Source organism: Megascapheus bottae, chromosome 15 (genome assembly GCF_031878675.1).
Source record: "Megascapheus bottae isolate mThoBot1 chromosome 15, mThoBot2.hap1, whole genome shotgun sequence".
In the NCBI taxonomy this organism is placed as follows: Eukaryota; Metazoa; Chordata; class Mammalia; order Rodentia; family Geomyidae; genus Megascapheus; species Megascapheus bottae.
The window spans coordinates 43,215,896-43,235,829 of record NC_143523.1 but is presented as its reverse complement, the minus strand read 5'-3'; the positions used below and the strand labels follow the sequence as shown (position 1 = coordinate 43,235,829).

At 50.5% G+C, this 19,934-nt stretch overlaps 2 protein-coding genes across 2 annotated transcripts in view; both read right to left on the bottom strand.

Annotated features, from left to right (window-relative positions):
* The window catches only part of LOC150054232 (uncharacterized), a 73,322-nt gene extending 63,560 nt beyond the window's left edge, over positions 1-9,762 (bottom strand). The window contains exons 1-4 of the mRNA XM_090346470.1: positions 9,756-9,762; positions 7,055-7,090; positions 4,351-4,377; positions 2,230-2,280 (exon numbers count right to left, since the gene is read on the bottom strand). Coding sequence (XP_090202596.1) covers positions 2,230-2,280; positions 4,351-4,377; positions 7,055-7,069 — 93 coding nt within the window. The 5' untranslated portion in view covers positions 7,070-7,090; positions 9,756-9,762. The remainder of the gene's footprint in view (positions 1-2,229; positions 2,281-4,350; positions 4,378-7,054; positions 7,091-9,755) is intronic.
* Positions 9,763-13,336: 3,574 nt separating this feature from the next.
* The window catches only part of LOC150054231 (collagen alpha-1(XIII) chain-like), a 47,512-nt gene continuing 40,914 nt past the window's right edge, over positions 13,337-19,934 (bottom strand). The window contains 1 exon segment of the mRNA XM_090345533.1: positions 13,337-13,468. Coding sequence (XP_090201659.1) covers positions 13,337-13,468 — 132 coding nt within the window.

Below are 19,934 nucleotides of genomic sequence, written 5' to 3'. Positions count from 1 at the left end.
CTGGGTGTCCAAGCCACGATGTGGTCACCCACACAGGCGGACACTGGAGGCCCATAGCTTAGTCAATATTCTGGCACTAGAAAAGCTTTTCCTAGCCCCAAGGCGGGTACCCACTGGAATCACTGCCTTCCTAAGGTGGAGACCTTTTGTCAGTGGGGCTTTGAACATGGAAGAGGTTGTTGGGCAAAAATTCAGGCTCAGCACTTAGCTAGGTGACTGCTTTAGTCTGCGTGACTGATTCTTCTTGTGAGACGGGCAGGTGGAGGGCTACTTTCCCTCCATGTGGGGTGGAGGGGAGGCCTAGTGCATGGTCAGTGCCTGGGAGATGAAGGCACTTTCCCATCACCACCTTGTTCAGGAACCTGTGGGCTCAGGGCTTCCCCATCGTGGCTCCCTGGACACAGAGAAGATTGAAACCCATCAAGGCAGCAGCTTTTCAGCCCAGGAGCACATGTGACAAGGACATGTGACAGCTGGGCTGAGCCATTACAGCAGCAGGTTCAGAGAGATTCTGGAGCCCAGTAGCCTGGCTGGTAATCACCTTCAGCGTGAACACAGTGGAGCTCTGTGACTTTGAGCAAGTCGTTCAGCCTCTCTGAGCCCTAGTTTTCTCATCAGTAACAGGGAAGTAAAAACTATCAACCAGATGTTACTGGCTCACACCTGTAATCCTAGCTACTCAGGAGAGTGAGATCTGAGGATCACAGTTTTGAAACCAGTTGGGGCAGGAAAGTCCATGAGGCTCTTATCTCCAGTTAATCACACACACACACACACACACACACACACACACACACACACCTCTGGAACTATGGCTCAAGTGGTTCAGTGCTAGCCTTGAGCGAAACAGTTCAGGGACAATGCCCAAGTCCTGAGTTCAAATCCTAGGATAGGCACCAAAATAATAAATGAAGAACCCAGTATCTATTCCTTGGCATGTGTGTGCGTGTGTGTGTGCGCGTGCGTGCGTGTGTATGTGTGTGTGTGTGTGTGTGTGTGTGTGTGTGTGTGTGTACTAAGGGAGTTAGTCTGTGTGAGAGTCACAGAATACTGGTAGCTGGAGACAAGGGGCTAAGCACCAGTCCTCTGTGTCATTGTGTGGTCCGAATCCAGGAGGACAATATGCCGACAGTGCCAAGGGCCTGCACCCCAGGATTGTTTCAATGCCGCCAGGGCCAGGCTCCTGACCTCTGTGCTTTCCCTGGCTCCCAGTGTGTCTGCTTATCCTCTCACCTTCCTTCTCCTTCTCTCACTTTCCTGCTCTCTGAGCAGCCCCAACTGTCCCATATCCTAGCTCACTCCTCAGCCTGGCCTGGCCCTTGGACATATCTTAGCAACTTGTCCTCTGCCCCTTACAGTAGGAGGGAGAGGCCTCTGCTTCCCTCAGGAGAGCTCTGCAGAAGATAGGCTAATGGGCAGGTTGACTTTCATCCATTCATTCGGCTAGCCTTGGCTTTCCCTGTCTCCTCCCATGGCAGATCAGAGAAAGTGCAGACAAGATATGGAGCATGCTCCAGCCTCTGCATGGGTCCCTTTGCCAAGCCTTTCTCCATCTTGGGTCTCAGTTTCCTCTTCTGAGAAAACTGTGCAGGACTATGACATTGGGTGACTTGGTGGAAGCTGCATGGGTGGATAGCCTGGGGAAACCTGTAGCTGCTGTGTCCCTCCCGCTCGCTCCCATGTCCCCTTCCAGGCCCTAAGGAAGATGCTTTGACTTTCCCAGCTCTGTCACCAGGGGACCCAGTGCCAACATGGAAAGCAGACATTGAGGAGCCCCAGTGGGTTGCAGCCCCATCAAGACCAGGAGGGAGTGTTAGGGTCGGTGAACCTGGACTTGGCCATCTGCTCCCTGGTTTCCAGAAACAAAGGTTTGTTCCCAGGAAAGCTGGAGCCGCCAGGAGGAGGGGGCTGGAGCACTTTCTCCCTGGACAGCCAGCCATCCCCGTCACCCCTCCTGCATGCCTCCTAGCCACTGGAGACTGTGGCTAAAGCCCAGGCCCGGAACCCTCCCCCAGGCTGTAATTTAGGTATATTTAGTCAGCCTCTTTCTCTAACATCAACAGCAGCCATGGGGACAGGGATGGGGACGTAGGGAGGCAGGGCTGACCACATATATGCTTTTACCAGACCCAGAATCACAGCCAAGAAGCCCACCCCTCATCTCCCCTCCCCACCAGATCCTTCTCATCCACCTCCACTCCCTCACACCCCCAAAGGAGAATGACTTACAGGGGGGCCTCGGGGACCGATGATGGACAGGCCGGCATCACCAGGGGAACCCTGTGGGGAGAGAAAGGGAGCAGAGGGCACATGGGGCAGAGGTAGGGGTGGGGGAAAAGGAAATGGAAGAGATGAGCTGGCAGGGGACAGAGGTGGGATCAGAGGGAGGCCAGAGGAGTGGCAGGTGAGGGGAAGGCAGTAAATGGAACATATCAGCAGGGTGGAGAAAGGCAGGAATGAAGACAGGAGGGATACAAGCAAGGTCATAAGATGCAGAAACCGAAGAAGGGGAGAGGCAGGATTCATGCAAGGGATGGGGCAAGAGGAGACGCGGGGAGGGGAGGCTCCACAATAGATACCCAAACCCCAGGCTTCACCCAGGTCTCAAAGCACTCCTACCCCACCCCCAGAGTCTCCTTCCAGCACCCATCTGGCCACACACCCTATAATGATGAACAGCAAGCTATCTGGACTGAGTGTGAGGTTGTGAAAATTACTGGGATCTGAGATGCGCTTTGGCTATGGGGGCTTTGTGTCTACCCAGACTGCCCTGAAAAATACCACTGAGGAGGGCTGAGGCCTAATGGTAAACCCCAGGAAGATGGCAGGCACTGCCAGACCAGGAGCTCTGAGTGCCATTACAGCTGGCTAAGCCAGCTAGATAAGGGCTGCGTGCCTCTGTGCGTGCGTGCGTGCGTGTGCATGCGTGCGCGCGTGTGTGTGTGTGTGTGAAAGGGAGGTCACAGAAGAAGAAGAAGGATGCACGGGAAACAGACAGAAGTGAGAAGAACAGTTCTAACACTGACTGGTGGGTGGAGGGCTGTCTGTCCATCCTATGAGGACACCACCTCCCTCAGATGAGGCAGGCAGGGGAGTAAAAAGGCCCAGGGCCCCGAGGTCAAGTCATAGCAGTTCTCAGAGCCCCACACTTCCACCTAGGTAACAGGATGCTTAGTGCTTGCTCTGCAGGCCTCACAGGGAAGGGACAGAAATATATTTTGTAAAATGTTTTCCCTTCCACGAAGGCAGGGGTGATTTCAAATTAGTCACCATTTACACAACTTCAATAAGCCAGTGGTTTTCAGGTGAGGCAGCGTAGCATACATAATGGCTAAGCGGCTGCCTTGCTCCCCACTAGCTGTGTGACATTGGTCAAGCAGCTCAACGCTCCTGGTCCTGGTCTTCAGATGTGTCAGGGACAGTGACACTCATTAGGCACACATAAAGATTTCATTCTTGTAAGGTGTATAAAACAATGTCTGGGACATGAAGAAGAGTCATCTGTCTTTCTCCTGGGCAGTATTGGCCCCAGTTAAAGTGAACTCACAGACTCATTTTCTATGGAGAAAACCCAGAAAAGGAGTCAGTGACCTCAGCCCTGAAGTTTTATACAGCAGGCTCTTCTCCAGCTCTGACACTTCCAAGCTGTGTGCTGTTGGTGTCTTGGCCTCTGTGTGTCTCAGGTACATGGAAGTATTTAAGTTTCCCTAGGAGGGTGATGTCAGTGTTCACTGAGATAAAAGAGACAGTGATACTTAAAATGGCTTGCCACTTGGTAGCTGCTCTGATGATCCACATTGTTATTTTGGAGACTAGACACATGCAGGCAAGAAGTAACAGCTAGGTGCCAACAGGTCTGGCCTCTGATCCCTGCTCATCACTATGGCTCTGGGAGCTTGACAAGGCCAGCACTCTTGTGTCAGATGAGCCAGTTAGAGAGGCTGTGCTCTTAATATCTCCCAGAACCCACCTGAACTGAGGCTTCAGGATGGCCTCCTGGCCACCCCAGGGAGCTCTCTCTAATGCTAGGTCCCCTGAGCATTTCTAGTCTCCTGGCTTCAGGAAAGGGTGTGCCCACACCCAGGATGGGAGCCACAAGGCCCATGTGGTCAAAACAAGGCACGAACAAGCCACTCAGCCAGAACAGCTGGGGCCATGCATGTAAATTCTGGTTCCTGCCCTGTGGCATGGAAGTTGTGAGGAACCCAGCTGCCAGAAGTGGACTTAGGCACAGCAGGAGGCCTTGTGCCTAGTTCCCATGGCTGGGGAGGTCTGGGGGGAATGGGGACTCTCCTTCTCCTCAAGCTTCTAGGTCAACGAGGGGGTGGGGGTGGGGAGGTGTAGACTCACCTTCTCGCCTGGTTGGCCCTTGACTCCCTGGGCAGCAGCCAGAAGTGACACAGGGTGTAGGGAAGAGAGAGTGGGAGACAGTGTGGGAGAGAGAGAGAAGACAGGATGAGAGAGGCACCAACACAAGAATCCGTGTTAATGGTACAGCAACCAAACAAAAGAAATCACCGTGAAATAAGAAACACAACGGAACACTGATGCAGACACGTGACAGATCCCACTTCAGCAAGCAGAGCATGCAAAGCTTACTGTAACCCCCCTGCTTCTAGCCAAGCCTGCCATTTGGATAACTCACAGAGGAACAGTGGCTGGGGTGTAGAAATCCCTGAATGTGTGTGTGTGTGTGTGTGTGTGTGTGTGTGTGTGTGTGTGTGTGTGTGAGAGAGAGAGAGAGAGAGAGAGAGAGAGAGAGAGAGAGAGAGAGAGAGAGAGAGAGACTGGAGGAGGGAGTCAAGAGAAAGGAGACAAGAAACCCAGACAGCTCAGGTGGGCCTGGGGGGTCTGGTAGTTTCCCAGGGCCTATGCTTGGTAGAAGGCACAGCTGAAGGAGTTTTGAAGGTCTAGGTGTGAGGGCTAGCCAGGCCAGGTAGCAGGAGGAGCAGAGGGACATGGATGGACAGATAAGAGGATGGACACCCATATCTGAAAGGACAGAGAATGGGTCAGGATGCAAAGAAACTGAGTATCTGGCTAAAGCTCTCTTGTCATCACAGCGAGTGGAAGGATAGCTCCAATTCACGCTGCTCCCAATAGGACAGTGGCGCCACCTCTGGTGAAACATGGGAATGACATGGGAATTTCACACCCCCTGGTCATTTAGGTCCTTATCAGGTGGCTCATGCCAGGACCCCTAGTGGGGAGCCAAATGGACCCATTGTCACATTTAAAATGGTCCAGCTGAGGCTGGAAAGTGATTTTTTTCTCAGAAGGAAGCCAGAAACCTCCCGCGGCTCCCCTATCTCTCCTTACTGTCAAGAATCATAGTAAACATGGACGGGAGCTTCCTGGGGACAACTGAGGGTCTGAGGTAGAGAGCAGATAGGAGGCAGCAGGAGGTGTGACTTTATACATTACAGCTTTTCTGCTTGGAGAGAACCTGAGGCCTACCTAACTGAGCAAAGACCGTGGCACAGTCTGTTTGGGTTCCATCCCCAGCCCTACCCTCCTCACGAGCAAGTTGTGGTTTCACATCCTCACCCATGAAGTCAGATCTTCATGGGCTATGGTGGAGGCTGAAAAGAGTTTGGGCATATGTGCAGGAAAATCTCTGGACCAGGCAGAGATTGCTGTGCAGACCAGTGACCAGGCCAGGCAGAGGCCCCTCATGGTTAAAGGCCCTTAACATCACATGATGTCAACTCTGGCAGGGCTTGGTGAATGTTCAGGTGCCAGGGGTTTATAATCATACCAGGCACATTCTCCCTCTGGATGTGGCAGCCTTGCCTAAGGACAACCCCAGACCAGGATGCAAGATTAGAGGCAAAGCCAGGAAAGATATCGAAGGGGCCTGGTGCTGGCAATCAAGCTGGAGGCAGAGGTTAATACTGGTGGGAGTCAGATGGAGAAAAGCCTGGTCACATCCTAGACCTGGTGTGCTGTGGTAAAGTTGGCATGTGCCCATCCCTGCCTTGGGCTGCTGCCTTTCTAGTCTTCTGGAGACTGCTAGGGAAACCCAGGTGCTGAAATCAAACTTGAAGCCAGCCTTCCATTTCTGAGAAATACTCTTCCCCCCAACTCTGCTCATCTCCCTTTATCCAGCTCTACTTTTTAGCAGGAAACATGAAGGGTTTTCACACTGGGGCCTCCAGAACCTCATCAGGAGAATCTGGAAGCCCCTCCTAGGACCAAGCCCTGTCTTCATCATCTTTGAGTGTGTCTCTATCTACAGAAAGCATCTCTGCAAACTCCCCTCTACAGGGAAATGCTAGCAGAAGCAGAGAGAAATCCCGGGGTGAGTGGCCTGGCAGTGTTGTGTAGGTGCTTAGACTCATACCCCACCTGTTACCAAGGACAGAGATCAGCAATGAGCTTTGTGCAATGTTTCTGGAATTTCTCCTTTGCAATGGCCGCTATCTCATAGGTTAGGCTTTCCTTGCTTACCCCTCAGAGGATGCTAGAAAAACTGTGGATTGTACCAGGTCTTAATGCATACAAGTGAAATTTTCCTACATACACACACACACACACACACACACACACCTGAAGCTTGAACTTAGTAGGATCTGGTGGTATCCCCTGAGTTTTTATGCTCAAGGCTAGTGCTCTACCACTTGAGCTACAGCTACCACCAGTTTTTTGGTGGTTAATTGGAGATACAAAGAGTCTCAAAGATTTTCTTGCCCAGGCTGGCTTCTCTCTCTCTCTCTCTCTCTCTCTCTCTCTCTCTCTCTCTCTCTCTCTCTCTCTCTCTCTCTAAATATATATATATATATATTTGTGCAAATATAGTCTCTCCCTAAATATCATACGGTATCATAATATTTTTGGAGTATGGTTCACCACAGAAACTGAAGCAGCTGTGGGTAAAGCCATATGCTGAGGCCTGGAGACTGGAATAAAAAATGTCTTGCTTTTCTTTCCTTGTTTCTCCCTGAAGCCACTTCCTTCTTGGGGCTGGGGTGGGCAAAGCCTTGGCATGTTGGAAGACAAGCTGGCATGGAGAAACAAGCAATGGCCCCCAAGCAGGCTAGTTGGGCCAACTCACCACACGCCCAGGCATTCCAATGGAGCCTTTGTTCCCCTGATAAAGGAGGTAGAAACAATCAGATGTGACTGGAGCAGGCCAGTGTGTCCTGTGGGCCATTTGTGCACCTGGATCAGGGCACAGCTAGCCCACTGTCTATGGGACAGCTGGGAGACTATCTTGCACGATGCCTACGTGTCAAGTGGATGCATTTCCCAGGCGGCCCCTGTGATCTAAGCGTTTCCTGCGCTCAGGCATGCTATTCTGCAGTGAGTTCCAAGGTCCCCCTGCCTGGATTTCAGTTTCTCTATGTATTTCCAAGGACTTCACTCCCTTCAACTTGAGCTGACCATTCCAGCAATGGCCAGAATGTGCCTAATCTTCATTGCCTTCAATTTCAAGGCACAGAGCTAGGCGACTGGCAGCTCCCACGTGAGCTGGGTGAAACACACTCTAGGTCTGTCTGCCAGATCTGGGAGCAGTGACCGTGTTCTCCCCGCCCCGTCTGCAGAGGCTATGGGTGGATGGAGTCCTGCTCTTCCCCTCCCTCCTCATGGCCATCTCCAACATGGACAGAAAGGACCCTGGGCCACGTGGACTCAGCCACATCATGAGTTTCAGATGCTCTGAGGAAGATGCTTTGTTTTGTAGCCAGGGGTGACATCTTCTCACTCTGGAAATCTGCTTATGAATTTCTGTTCTCCCCCGCCTCCCCACCCTACACCCACCACACGCCAGCCTTTGGTAGAAAATATTTTTTTGCAATTATACCATCAGACATCGTAAAACCTGGGGTGGGGTTTGAAAGGATGGGAAGCAATGGGGTGCTGAAAATAAGATCATGTTTGTCCTGTTGGCTGGGCAGGAGAGAACTGTATTCTGACACTCCTCTGAATGATGTAGGCATTTCTGGGGTAACTCTGCTGATCTCATGGAAGCAAGCTGCCTTGAGGGACAGGAGAATCCCAAGATGTATGTGGGGGTACATCAGAAACAGCAGCCAGCTCTGAAATTAGGGTTCCTGGGGCATGTCAAGATCAATGGTGTCTTTGAGCAAAAGTACCATGTCTTTGCTCTTGGTAAGGTAGTGGCACAGGTATAACCCGCAAGGTTCTGAGATCAGCCCCTTTGCAGGGGAATGTGGGAGTTTCTATATCAGGTTTGCCAAGAGGATCCTGCACAATGGCATATCTGGAAAGCATGTGCCCAGCTCCTGTTAAAGTGCTGGGTCAGTGAGATCTGTGGTACTCAGCCTGGCCTTGGGCAGGTGAGTTGTACATCACACCTTTGGCACAGGACTGCAATGTGTGGGTCTGTGATGGTCACTTCCTGCTAAGAACCCCAGGCTAACCATGATTGTTGGCTGTGACATCCCCACGGTTCACTCACTCTTGGGCTTCTGAATGGTATTTCAGGATGTGTGTTTTTGGATTCTTTTTCATTTTTTTTAAACTAATGTTCTTTGCAGTCCTGCCTATAAAATGCTCGGGTTAAGGACAAGTGTGGCGTGGCCTGAGACTAGAAACTGCTACAGTCTTTGCTCTGTGAATTGCCCCCTAAATGCTTTTTAAAGGTGCATGTTGTAAGAAAATAAAAAAAGAATCTGCCCACGTTCCCCTCAGGCATCTGATTTTTTTCCCCTCCTTGGGTTTCAAGGGTCTGGTCCACCCATCCTCCTGAGCACCGGGGCTCACTCTTACTGAGAGTTTCCACTTTAAGGCTGAATATTGTCCCACATGCATTTCATTAAGAGAGTTGCCGCTGCAGTGAACTCTGGATGCTGCTGGAGTAGTCAGAAGGCTCCATTTACATCCAAAAGGGGAGGAAGTGAGGAAGAGGGATGCACAAAAGGCTCTGGAATCCCATGGATAAAATATTGAATAAAGACACAGGGAAGACAGGTGCTGCCCCAGGACCCCTTCCATACCCAATCTTGGCTCTCCCCCTGGCTATAGCTCCTTATCAATTCAAAGGCCCAGAGAACTCAAACTCAGCTCTGGGCTGCATGTTACAGAATAACTTCCTAGAAGATGGCTCTCAAATGTTAAGTATGAGCTACAAAAAGTCCCAGTGTGGAAGGTGTGGCATGTCACACCATTTGGGAAATGGAGGAAATGCTATCACTGAAGCTCAGGCAGCTAGACAAGGGATTTTATCTCTATGAACTTCGGATTTCCTCAACTCGAATCAAGCCAGAGGAATGATTAGCCCAAGTGCTTGGTACCTATGAAAATTTCAGTAAGAGGTGACTATATCTGCTTTTATCTCAGTGTTCTCATGGTTACTTGGCCTGGTCTTGCTCGAATTCAGAAATGGAACTGGGGATAACACCTGTTTTCAGTCCACTCTGAGCAGAGGCCAGAGGAGAAAGGGGGTAAGACGGTGGTCTGTGCGATTACTGGGAGGGATGCAAGAGGATCTGAGAGTGGTTTGCTGGTCCTTCCAGTCTACCACCAGAGGACCACCAAGATAACATTGGGAACACCCAGGGTTCTCTAGGGATCCAGGGCCAAGGGGCTGGGGTGGGCTTCACTCTTAGCTTTGGGTTAGAGACTCCAGGGAGAGGCTTTGCCCAGAGATAGCTGAAGGAGAACCCACCACATCCCTGAGGTGGAGAAGAAGCAGCTGAGGAAGTGGAGTGGCCCAGAGCTAGAGCAGTCACCTAGTGTGTGAGGGGGAAAATCCCCCAGCAAAGCATGTAAGAGAGAGGGAAGTTACTTACTGGGAGTCCGGGTCTTCCAGTGGGGCCCTGAAATAAAGGGTGAAGAATGAAGTCAATTCCGGTGTCAAATAACTCAGGCAGGTTCCCTGTACATTAGGAATTTCTGTCACTTAATGACAGAAACGATCACTAGGTAGATTTTCCTTCTCTTCTATTACGCATCCATCCATCCATCCACCCACCCATCCAAAATAATGGGTCACTGGGGGCTGTAGGTAGAGGAAATAGATTTGATCCCTTCACGCCTCGGTGATCCCGAGGGCAGCACGCCCCTGTCTCTGAGTCCCCTGTCTCACTCAGTCATCTCTGGATGACGCAGGACAGAGGTGTGTGGCAGTTCCCTGGAAGTTACTGATGGAGCTGCCACATCTGAGCTGACGGCTCCTGACCACGGAGGTGGAGAGCTCATCCCCCAAAGTTCACAAACAAGCAAAATGACATTTGTGGGGTGTCTGATCAGCGTTGGACCACCCATTCCATCATGAGTGGGTTTGGAAGGGAAGGGTGGGAAATCAGGGAGGTTGGAGCCTGGCACACAGGCTCTGAACTGAGAGCCTCAGATCTCAGCCTTCTGAGATCTGAGGCATGAACCACTAGCACCTGGCCATCATGCCTTTTTAGCTCTGGATTCTGATTTCCACTTAGATCTGGCCCAAGAGGTGACTGAGAAGCTGCCCAAACAGCCATTTCCTGCGGTATTATGAACTCCTTGCAAAGAAAGGAGAGACTCTTGCGGAGACCTTCAGGAACTGAGACTCTGCCCTGGCCTAGAGGAGGTACTGGGGTCCAGGACAGGAAGAGAGATGGCACCTTCCAGCCATATGAATCCAGGCTGGAGTCAGCCTGACTTTGCTCAATCTTACTGATATTAAGGCACCATCTCTCTTCTGATTTCCTTGCATCTCTGTTTCCTCCTCTTGAAAAATGGCAGAATAATCATCACCTGTCTTCTAGGGCTAGTGAAATAATATAGACAAAGCACAATGCACTGGAGTTCTGTATGCTCTTGTAGCTTGGGTCTTGCAAAACCCTGCTTTCCTCTTTGCTCTGACCATCATGGAACTCAAAGCCAAATTTTCCTGCCTCTATCCTCTATTCTCCATTCTTGCTTCCTTATCTAGTTTAAAATCCTCTTTGTGGAATGAGGAAGGCTAGAAATGAAATTAAGTAACCAAAAGCTCACAGAATATAATTTCTCTTTAATTACTGTGGATTGAAATCAGGTCTATTTTTGCTGGCTGGGCAGGTACTCTACCACTGAGCTACGCCTCCAGGTCACCTTCCTCCAAATGAAAGGCTCATACCAATCTTGTGGATGATCTATGACCACGTGTTCCTAAGATGAGGCAAGTTAATGTTTTCTAAGAAAATATATACAGAAAGAGAATTCATCTACATATACGTTCTTTCCAACACCATGTGAGGCAGGCACTACTACTCCATTTTACTGAGGCACAGGAAGAATGAATAATTTGCTGAGGCTGGGTACTGGTTGTTCATGCCTGTGATCCTAGCTACTGAGGTTTGAAGCCAGCCTGGGTAGGAAAGTCTGTGAGATTCTTACCTCCAATTAACCACTAGAAAACCAGAAGTAGAACTGTGGCCCAAAGTGGTAGGGCACTAGCCTTGAGAAGAAATGCCCTGGCCCTGAGTTCAAGGCCCATGACTAGTGACAACAACAACAACAACGACAACAACAATAATAATAATGAATTTTCAAGTCCACAGGGTAGGGACTGGGCACAGGAAGAGGTCTGGCTAGAGCCCATGTTGGTCACCGTGCAGTGAGTGCCTGCTTATATTTCAATGAGGAACAATGTGCCTAAGGTCAGACTTAAGCCTTTCCTTGCACCCACCCTCTGTGGGTGCAAGGGTGTTTGGTGGAATATTCAATAATGGTCTCATTATTGAATATTCCAGGCTGCTCTCTCTAGGTATAGGAGGGGGGAAGTCAATTATGGAAATGACTTCCCTGAGTGAGGGATGGGAAGAGGTGGATTTCTGTAACATTAAGAAAGATCTGATTCGAGGCTGAGTCCTTTTATCTCCACTCCCCAGCTCCCCCAGGGCCCTCTGCATCTTTTGTTGGGATATCAGGTGCTGTCCCTCTAAAAGCACGTGCTACAATTCTCTGGATCCATTACCTCAGGGAGACAGCTCCTTGGCTCTTCTCAGGTTCTTTGGAGATGGCTCAGCTTCCCACCCACCCTGGGAGTGAGGACGGGGAAGAAGAGTGGGTGACATGCCTACCTCTACCACCATAGGCCCCACCTATCCCAGGAGACCTGATCAGAACAGAGCTGCTCATGCAGGGGTGTGGACACACACACACAGAGCCACACCCTGACCTGATTTTCTGTCAGGGTAGAGACTTTCAAGGCAGAGAGGGGGGCAGGTAAAACTGAACAAGAGGGAGCTCCTTTCTAATACCTGTTGCTTCTTTGATTGAAGTTGCTTCTTGGAGGGGAGGGTGGGGGGACAAAGCAGTTTATCCAACAAGGGGACACCAATTTTTCAGAATGAAACTGGGGCCTGCTTTGCCCTGTGGCAGCCATTGATTTGTGTACCAGGAGCTATGTGCAAAGCACAGTGGGGACCTCCTTCTCCATGTGAACTTCCAGAAGTGACCCAGAAGGAACCCGAAAGCAGCCAGCACAGGCATCCCCTAAAAGACAGCCAAAGGTGGCTGTCATTGTCCCACCCAGGACCCTGTTACCAGTAGATGACATAGGCTTTTCAGACACGAGCCGGCTGGCCACAGCATACTTACAGGAGGTCCTGAAAGAGAGAAAGAGTGCCCTGGTCAGTGTCACTGCTGCCAGCAGGGGGAATGAGGGGGCAGGGGTGGGGAGGCCACCTTAGATGCAGCTCCCATGACTTCTTCAGCACAGGGCTTTCTAGCTCTCTTTTCACTGGTGTAAGCTCTTGCTTTCTTATTTCTATTATTGGATGGGAAACCCCAGGATCAGCCCTTTGGGGGACCTAATAGGGATCCCCAAGCCTCAAGTTTCCTGCCCTCTGATGAGATCTTTGTTCCCTGTTTGAACTCATGTTCCAGTTTGCTTTACATGGCGCAGAGCAGAGGATACCAAGGCACACAGACAGAGATCACAACTACAGATCCCAGAGAGTTCAGAATGGTTGGTAGTTTCCCATATTCACCATACAAAGGCAGCAGAAGGGGCAGGCGGGGAGCAGGGCAAACAGAGCTTCTCACTCTGTTCCCTGCCTGACCTCTATTAGCTGCCACGTCTTCTGCTAGGCTCTGAGTTACGCAGCCTGCCCTCCTGGATCTGTAGCCCACTGCTGGTCTCCTAATGCCCCGGTCCCTCCCTTCTCATAGCTTCTCTTCCCGGGTCACTCTCCTGATTGCTCATGGACCTTAACAGCAGCCACATTTATTACTAGCAATGGCCCAAGAATGATAAATTCAGGGGTCCCATGAGGAGGAGTAGAGGGAGAGGGAACGAAAGACAGAGAAACAAAAGAGCTAAAGATCAGAACCAGAAGACATTCCTGCAGCAGGTGAGCCGGGGCCCCTGGGATTCCCAGCCGCCCAGCCCCTGGTGACCTGGCTGTGTCTACTCACTGGCCACTCCTATGTTTCTCTCGTACTTAGCCAATAAAGACTGCTCATGGTTTCCCTTGCTTCTCCTGTTCTCAAACCCACTGGCTTCCTTCTCCTTTGTCTGCCTGCCTCTCTGTCTTCGTCCCTATGCAGAAGGAAGGCCATCATGTCAGAGGGGAACAAAATGTTTTCAATTAAAGCAACAAGGACGTTAAGCACTGCATTGACAGGCTGGTGTGGGCAGCCTGCACACAGGGTTAGGAACAAGCCAGTGACCATGTGGCATGTCTAGGGGAAACATGTGGTGCCTTTTAGGCTGAGGGGCAGGATAATGTCACCCAGAAACTGAAAATATCTCCTGAGTATTGCCTGCTCAGGGTAAGGGAGACTGAGGAGGGGGAAAGGCTAGGAACTTCTGGCCTCCTGACTTGGGAGATGTGTCTTTGGTATGAGAACTGATAGCCAAGTGCAACCTGTGGCAAATTGTGGATGGTAGAGCCATATGGATGAAAGATACCCTGGGCCTCCTGGGACTGTCACGCTCCTGGCTCCTTGTAGGAGGAGGTCCCTGGTGATACAGGCCCATGGTCAGATGGCCTCACTCAACTGCACAGATAGCTGACACAAGCTGTCAGTCAACTGGGTCCTGGGAGAGCAGTTCTCTGGGTCTGGCCTGAAGGATATAAACACTGTGGTGGCTCATGCCACAGATCTTAGGAGGCTGAGATCTGAGGATTGCGGTATGAAGCCAGCCCAAGCAAGAAAGTCCATGAGACTCTTACCTTCAATTAACTGCCAGAAAACAGGAAGTGACACTGTGGCTCAAAATGGTAGAGAGCTAGCCTTGAGCAAAAGAGCTCAGGGACAGTACCCAGGCCCTGAGTTCAAGCCCCATGACCAACCAATCTACAAACAAATAAATGCTACTGTGTGGTAGAGGGAAGGTCATATCACTACCACCATCATCACTGCAGAGCAGGCACAGATGTAAGTGTTCTCCATTATAAAATGGGGTCTAACATTCCTGGGTTGCTGGGAAAGATCAAGCAATTCTCCTAGGACACTGTTAGTACCTGGTGGTGCTCCTGGCCTCTGCCAGCCAGGGCCTCTCTTTGCTCTCACTCAGAAAGCAGCCACTCCATCCCAGTGGCCTGCAGGCAGCGTGCTCCTAACCCTCTTTCCCTGGGATGCCCAACTCATTCACCACCATCCACCTGCTACTTAACAGGAGTATCAGCAAGGAGAAAGGCTGTATGTGCAGACCCTGTGCTATGAGAAGGGGAAGGGACTTGGGAGCCGCAGGAAGGGTTTTTAATCACAAATGTTTCTGTTAACAGTGAGGTCATCCTCGTTTCTACAGTGCCTCCTAGGAAATCCTTAGGCCTGTTGGAGGATCCAACTGCTGTCTTCCCCAACCCCATCATCTTCTGCCAACTCTCACCAGACAAGTCTGCAGTGAGGACCCCTGGAATTCACGCACTCATTCATTCACTCAACAAACACGAAGGAATGCGTACTGTGTGCCAATCACTATGCTGGGGCTTGGGCTATCGAAAGGGGAATAATAAATGGTCATTATGCTTTGAGGATGGAAGAGGTTTTTTTGAGAGTAGGTACTGGGGTTTGAACTCAAGGACTCACGCTTGCTAGGCAGATACTTTGTCACGGAGGCACACTTCTAGCCTGTTTCTTTTTTTTTTTTTCTTTTGCTCTGGTTAGCTGGGGGTTTTTTTTGTTTGTTTGTTTGTCATTGTTATTGTTTGTGGGGCTTGAATTCAGGGCCTAAATGCTGTCCCTGAGCTTTCCCACTCAAGGCTAGTGCTTTATCACTTCTAGCCACAGTACCACTTCCCATTTTCTGGTGGAAATAAGAGTCTCACGGCTTTCTTACCTGGGCTAGCATGGAACTTCAGTCCTCAGATCTCAGCCTGCTGAGCAGCTAGGATTACTAGGCATGAGCCTCTAGTGGTCAGCAAGCTAGTTCTTTTTGAGACAGGGTCTCACTTCCTGGCCAAGGTGATTTCATGTGTTCCTACGATGGGGGGGGTGCTGTGTCCTTAGTGCTCAGTGCCCACTACGTGAGGGCTCGGATGCTAGATGCACAGAGTCAGACACTGCCCCTGTCCTTAGGGGATGTCAGAGTTCTGCCTGCCCAAGAACCCTGACCCCTGACCCTTACACTGGAGGTCTGACAATAAAGAGGGATAGGGAGGAAGGGAAGTGAGCAGGGCTCACCTCCCCGGGTCCCATCCCTGCTTGCAGAATCCCCTGATCCACTCCTCTGCCTCTGCCTCTGCCTCTGGGGACAGATTCCTGCTCTGCTGGCTGGCTGCTGCTGTCGCTGCTGGCCTCAGGCCCATGCTGAGTTCTTTCCCTCCCATCAGCTTAGTCCTTATGCCCACACATTGTGACTGGACCTGCTTATCTGTATTCAGTCTTTCTGCCTTCTTGGGGTGTGGGGGGGCTCTTATGTTATCTTAGCCTCTTTGAGCTACAAAACAACCCTGCAAGGTGGAGTGGGAACTGGGGCGGGAGTACAGATGGAAGGTGCTGTCCAGACCTTCTAGAGCATTCCCATGGGCCCCAGTCTCCTCCGGCACCAGCCTGCCACAGTTCCCTGCCTGTGGTCACAGGTCTCATGGCCAGCACAGACCCTGGAGGGTGGGTGGGCTCAGCAAAGCCCCTGACCTCCAGCTCCAGCTCCCCGGCTCTGAGGCAGAGGTAGCTTTCTTCCATCTGTGTCATACTGGCTCCTGCAGAGGACAAGTTTCTGGAACACCACCTCTGACCCATGTAGCTTCCTGACACCGGATCTTACCACAGCATCCAAGGTTGCAGTGTGAGGCCTGGCCTGGGGCAGCTCGGCCATCTCACTTGGGATCTGTGTTGGCAGGCCCTGCAATCCACTGCTGCTGGGAAGAGCCTCTTTCTGGGGCCCTTGTATTTCACTACTCCCATATACACTGGCATAACTGAAAGCTCTGCCTTGCTCTGTCTCTTTCCCTCTTTGCAACAGGGCTGTAAGTTCCTACTACTGCTATCTACATGGAACAAATGGAACCACAGAATCACTGAGGTTTAAGCCTGCAGCCTGCAGTTGCACAGCTGGGGCCCAGGTATGGTGTACCTGGTCTTACTTCACTGTCCTGAGAGGATTCATGCTCTTATTGCTCCATCTTGAAGAAGGGTTCCTGCAGCACAGAGAAGTTAAATAATTTGCCTGGGGTCACACAGCTGGTAAGTGGTAGAGCCAACATTCGGAATCAGCTATGTTCTAAAACTTTCCCTCTTGACCCCAACATTTATTGCTTCAGCTGTGAAAGCAAATTAAGAACCACCAAGACTTAGACAAGGGTAGGGGGGAGGTTCAGAAGGGAAATCTGTAGTAAGTCCTTTCAAGTCCCTTGGAAGACCACATGGACCCCATCCCTGGGCCAACTTCAGATCTCCAGTCTCCCACTGAGGGCTGACTGTGAGCTCTATCCAGACTTGGCCCCTCAGAGGAAGGGCCCTGGACAACCAGCAACTCGGCCTGTCTCATTGCCCTGCCTTTACAGAGGAGCAGTGAAATTGGGTTCCTGACCCAAAGGAGTGGCTTTGGAGTCAAAGCCTCAGGTTAGAGCTTTGATGTTGTAACTTGCTAGTTGTGTGACCTTTGACAAGTTGCTTAGACCGTCTGAGTTCCTGTGTCCTTCTCTGTAAAATGTGGGTATATGGGGCAGGATTAATAGTAGTATCTACTTTGCTGGATTCATGGGATCAGGTGAGAAAATACAAGTCTGTTTCCACCGTATCTGGCTTACAGTGTGCAGCAAAAGATGGGTGGCCTTCATTGTGGTTACGAAGCGGGGGGAAAATGATCTCCAATCCCAGAAGCAGGTGATAGCTTCCTCTGCAGTCTAACAACTCACACGTGAAGTGTCCAGCCCACACAATGGGCATTGCTGTTGAGGCTTTCCACAGATAATGCCTTGTTTACTCTCCTAAGCCTTATAGGGTGGACATCGGGGTTATCACTCTCACTTTACTCATGAGGAAACTGAAGCAGGGAGACAAACTATATCCCGTTGGGATTTCAATCTGCCCAGGGGAGGTTGATTCAGGCCCCACTCTACTCCCTGAACCCCTTCTATCCCCGCCCCCCTCCCCCACCTCCAGCCCTGGAAACCGGAAAACAAGTAGGCAGCCCAAGAGAAGTCGAGATAAGCAGGGCAGGATGGATGAACACTGAATGAACAGCGAGGATTAGCAGATTAGCGTCACACTCTGGGCGGGTGGGACACGCTGCCTTTTCTAGCTTCCTTGGGCCCCTGACATTTCCAGGCTGGGGTCAGAGTCTGAGGTCTGTAGGGTGGGAATCTTGCTGTAGATCTCCCTAGTAGAGATTACAGGCAGGTTCTGCAGCGTCAGGCCAAGGGCAAGCATTGTTCTCAGACTGAGCTGTTTCCTGCATGGCCTCTGCACAGGGCTGAGGGGCTGGCTGAGCACACATGGAGACCAGACACAGGAATGAGATCAGCGGGCCAGCCGGGCTCTCTGATCAAGTCATTTCTCCTATGTCCCATGCACACGTGAATCACAGTTGCTTCTCTCTCTGTCTCTCCCATTAGACAGCCTCCTCTAACTCTTTAACTCTACTCTGATAAGTATCTGGAGTTTCTGGATCTCTGAATTTGAACTTGTCACCCTTGACTGAACCTCCCAGGAGCAGATAGATCCTCCCACATGACCTGGAAAGATTGCTCCCTGCCCCACAAAGGAAAGTGACTTCCTGTCTCACCCCCTGCCCTTACCTCAATCCTCTCCAGGAAGTCAGCAGTTGTGCAAACCTTGGCTTTTTGTACATACTCAAGAGGCAAAAATCAGTTCCTCTGCAAGGGTGACAGAGTATACACCATAGCGCCCCCCCTTCTCCAGGCAGTGGCCTCTGATACTGATGCACTTGTTCCTTATATTCCTGTTTCGATGTGGGGGACAAGTCCAGGTTTTCCTCCTTTCCTTCCCATTAGACTGAGATTCATGATGGCTGCAGGCATTCATTCTTCAGTCATTCCAGGAGGAGCAAGGGGAAGGTCACTGAATTCTCTCACAAATGACTAAAGTAGACCAAGCATTGGGAGTGGGGTGGTGAGGACTGTGGCAAAGTACCACGAGGTTGCTTGTGTGCACCTGCAACGGACTGACTTCAGCTCATCTGCAGCCAGACAGCACCAGACGTGCTACTGGCAGATTTTGTTGTGGTCGTTGTTGCTGCTGTTATTGTCATTTTTAAATAGGATCTTGCTTTGTAGCTCAGGTGGGCCTGAGATCCTCCTGCCTCAACCTTCTATACCAAGTATTGAAACTATTCAAGAAAAGTAGAGTATTTTGTGCAAATTCTGATTCCTACATGTTGCTGCTAATTTAATAATGTTTCAAAAACCACTCTGCAAGTCAAAAGTCTAGGAGGAAGCTGCTAATTTAGAACACACATTCTCCACATGTTCTCTGGAGGGGCCTCCCAGGCCTGAACCCCTCCAGTGTCATAGTGGAGAACTTCTGGCGCAGATTTCTGGCCCAGACCGCGTGTGTGCGTGTGTAGTAAGCCCTTGATGACTTCGCAAGGGAGTAATTAAGGAGTGGATGAGGAGTGGCAGGCCCACGACTCCCACTTGAAGGAAGTATATCCTAAGAATATGTGGAAACTGAACTTGGGCTTGAAAGTTAGACTGACCCAACAGTGGAACTGTCTGGCTCTGCCTCCATCCTTCCATGTGCTTATACCCCATCCTTCCTCCCTCCTTCCAATTGGGTGTGGGGAACTGGAGCTGAAGACTGCCACAGAACAGTCCCTGCGTGTCACGTGACTTGGAAGAATGCATTTTCTTCAGGCCTGATGGTAAAGCTGGGTGACTCAGATCAGAGACAGAGAATAATGAATAGTCATTGTGTTTTCTTTAGATCTTACTTTCAATTGTACGTTATTTATAATAATAAATACTTGGTTACAGTACAGCATTTTAACTTCCCGTTTCATAGTCAAGTTTTCTCCTTTACCTCTCAGTTGAACTGTGCCTCAAGCAGCTAGCTATATAATTTGATCAAAGTGAGTGCACCTAATTGCCATACAGCCTCTATGTCACCATCCTGGTGTCCCTCTTTAGGTCTTTTGCCTGACCACCTGCCCTTCAAGCACCACCAAGTCCTGGGTACCCTAAAAGGCCTACATCATCTAACATCTCCTCCTTGCACAAAAGACCCTGGACTCTTTCTACTCAATACTTTTCATCTTGGCAACTCCAGTGACCTATAAGCATTGACCTCTCAGATGGAAAATGCCAAACCCCAGAGGTAAGGTAGATTATCACAGATCACATAACCAGTAAGTGATTCTGGCCTGGTCCATGGCACTGAGCTGTGCAGTGCCCACCATTCTCCAGAATGTACTAGAAGGCTTGTGATCCACAAGCTTAAACATTAGAGTCCTGCCTTCCCTACCAGACTACTTTGGGATAGCTCTTACCTAGGATACATTCCAATACCTCTATCCAGGACCCATGGCAGACATAACTAGTCTATTGTGCTGTGTCTTGTGCTTTGGGCAGCCACAACTAATCAATCAGAGCTGGATC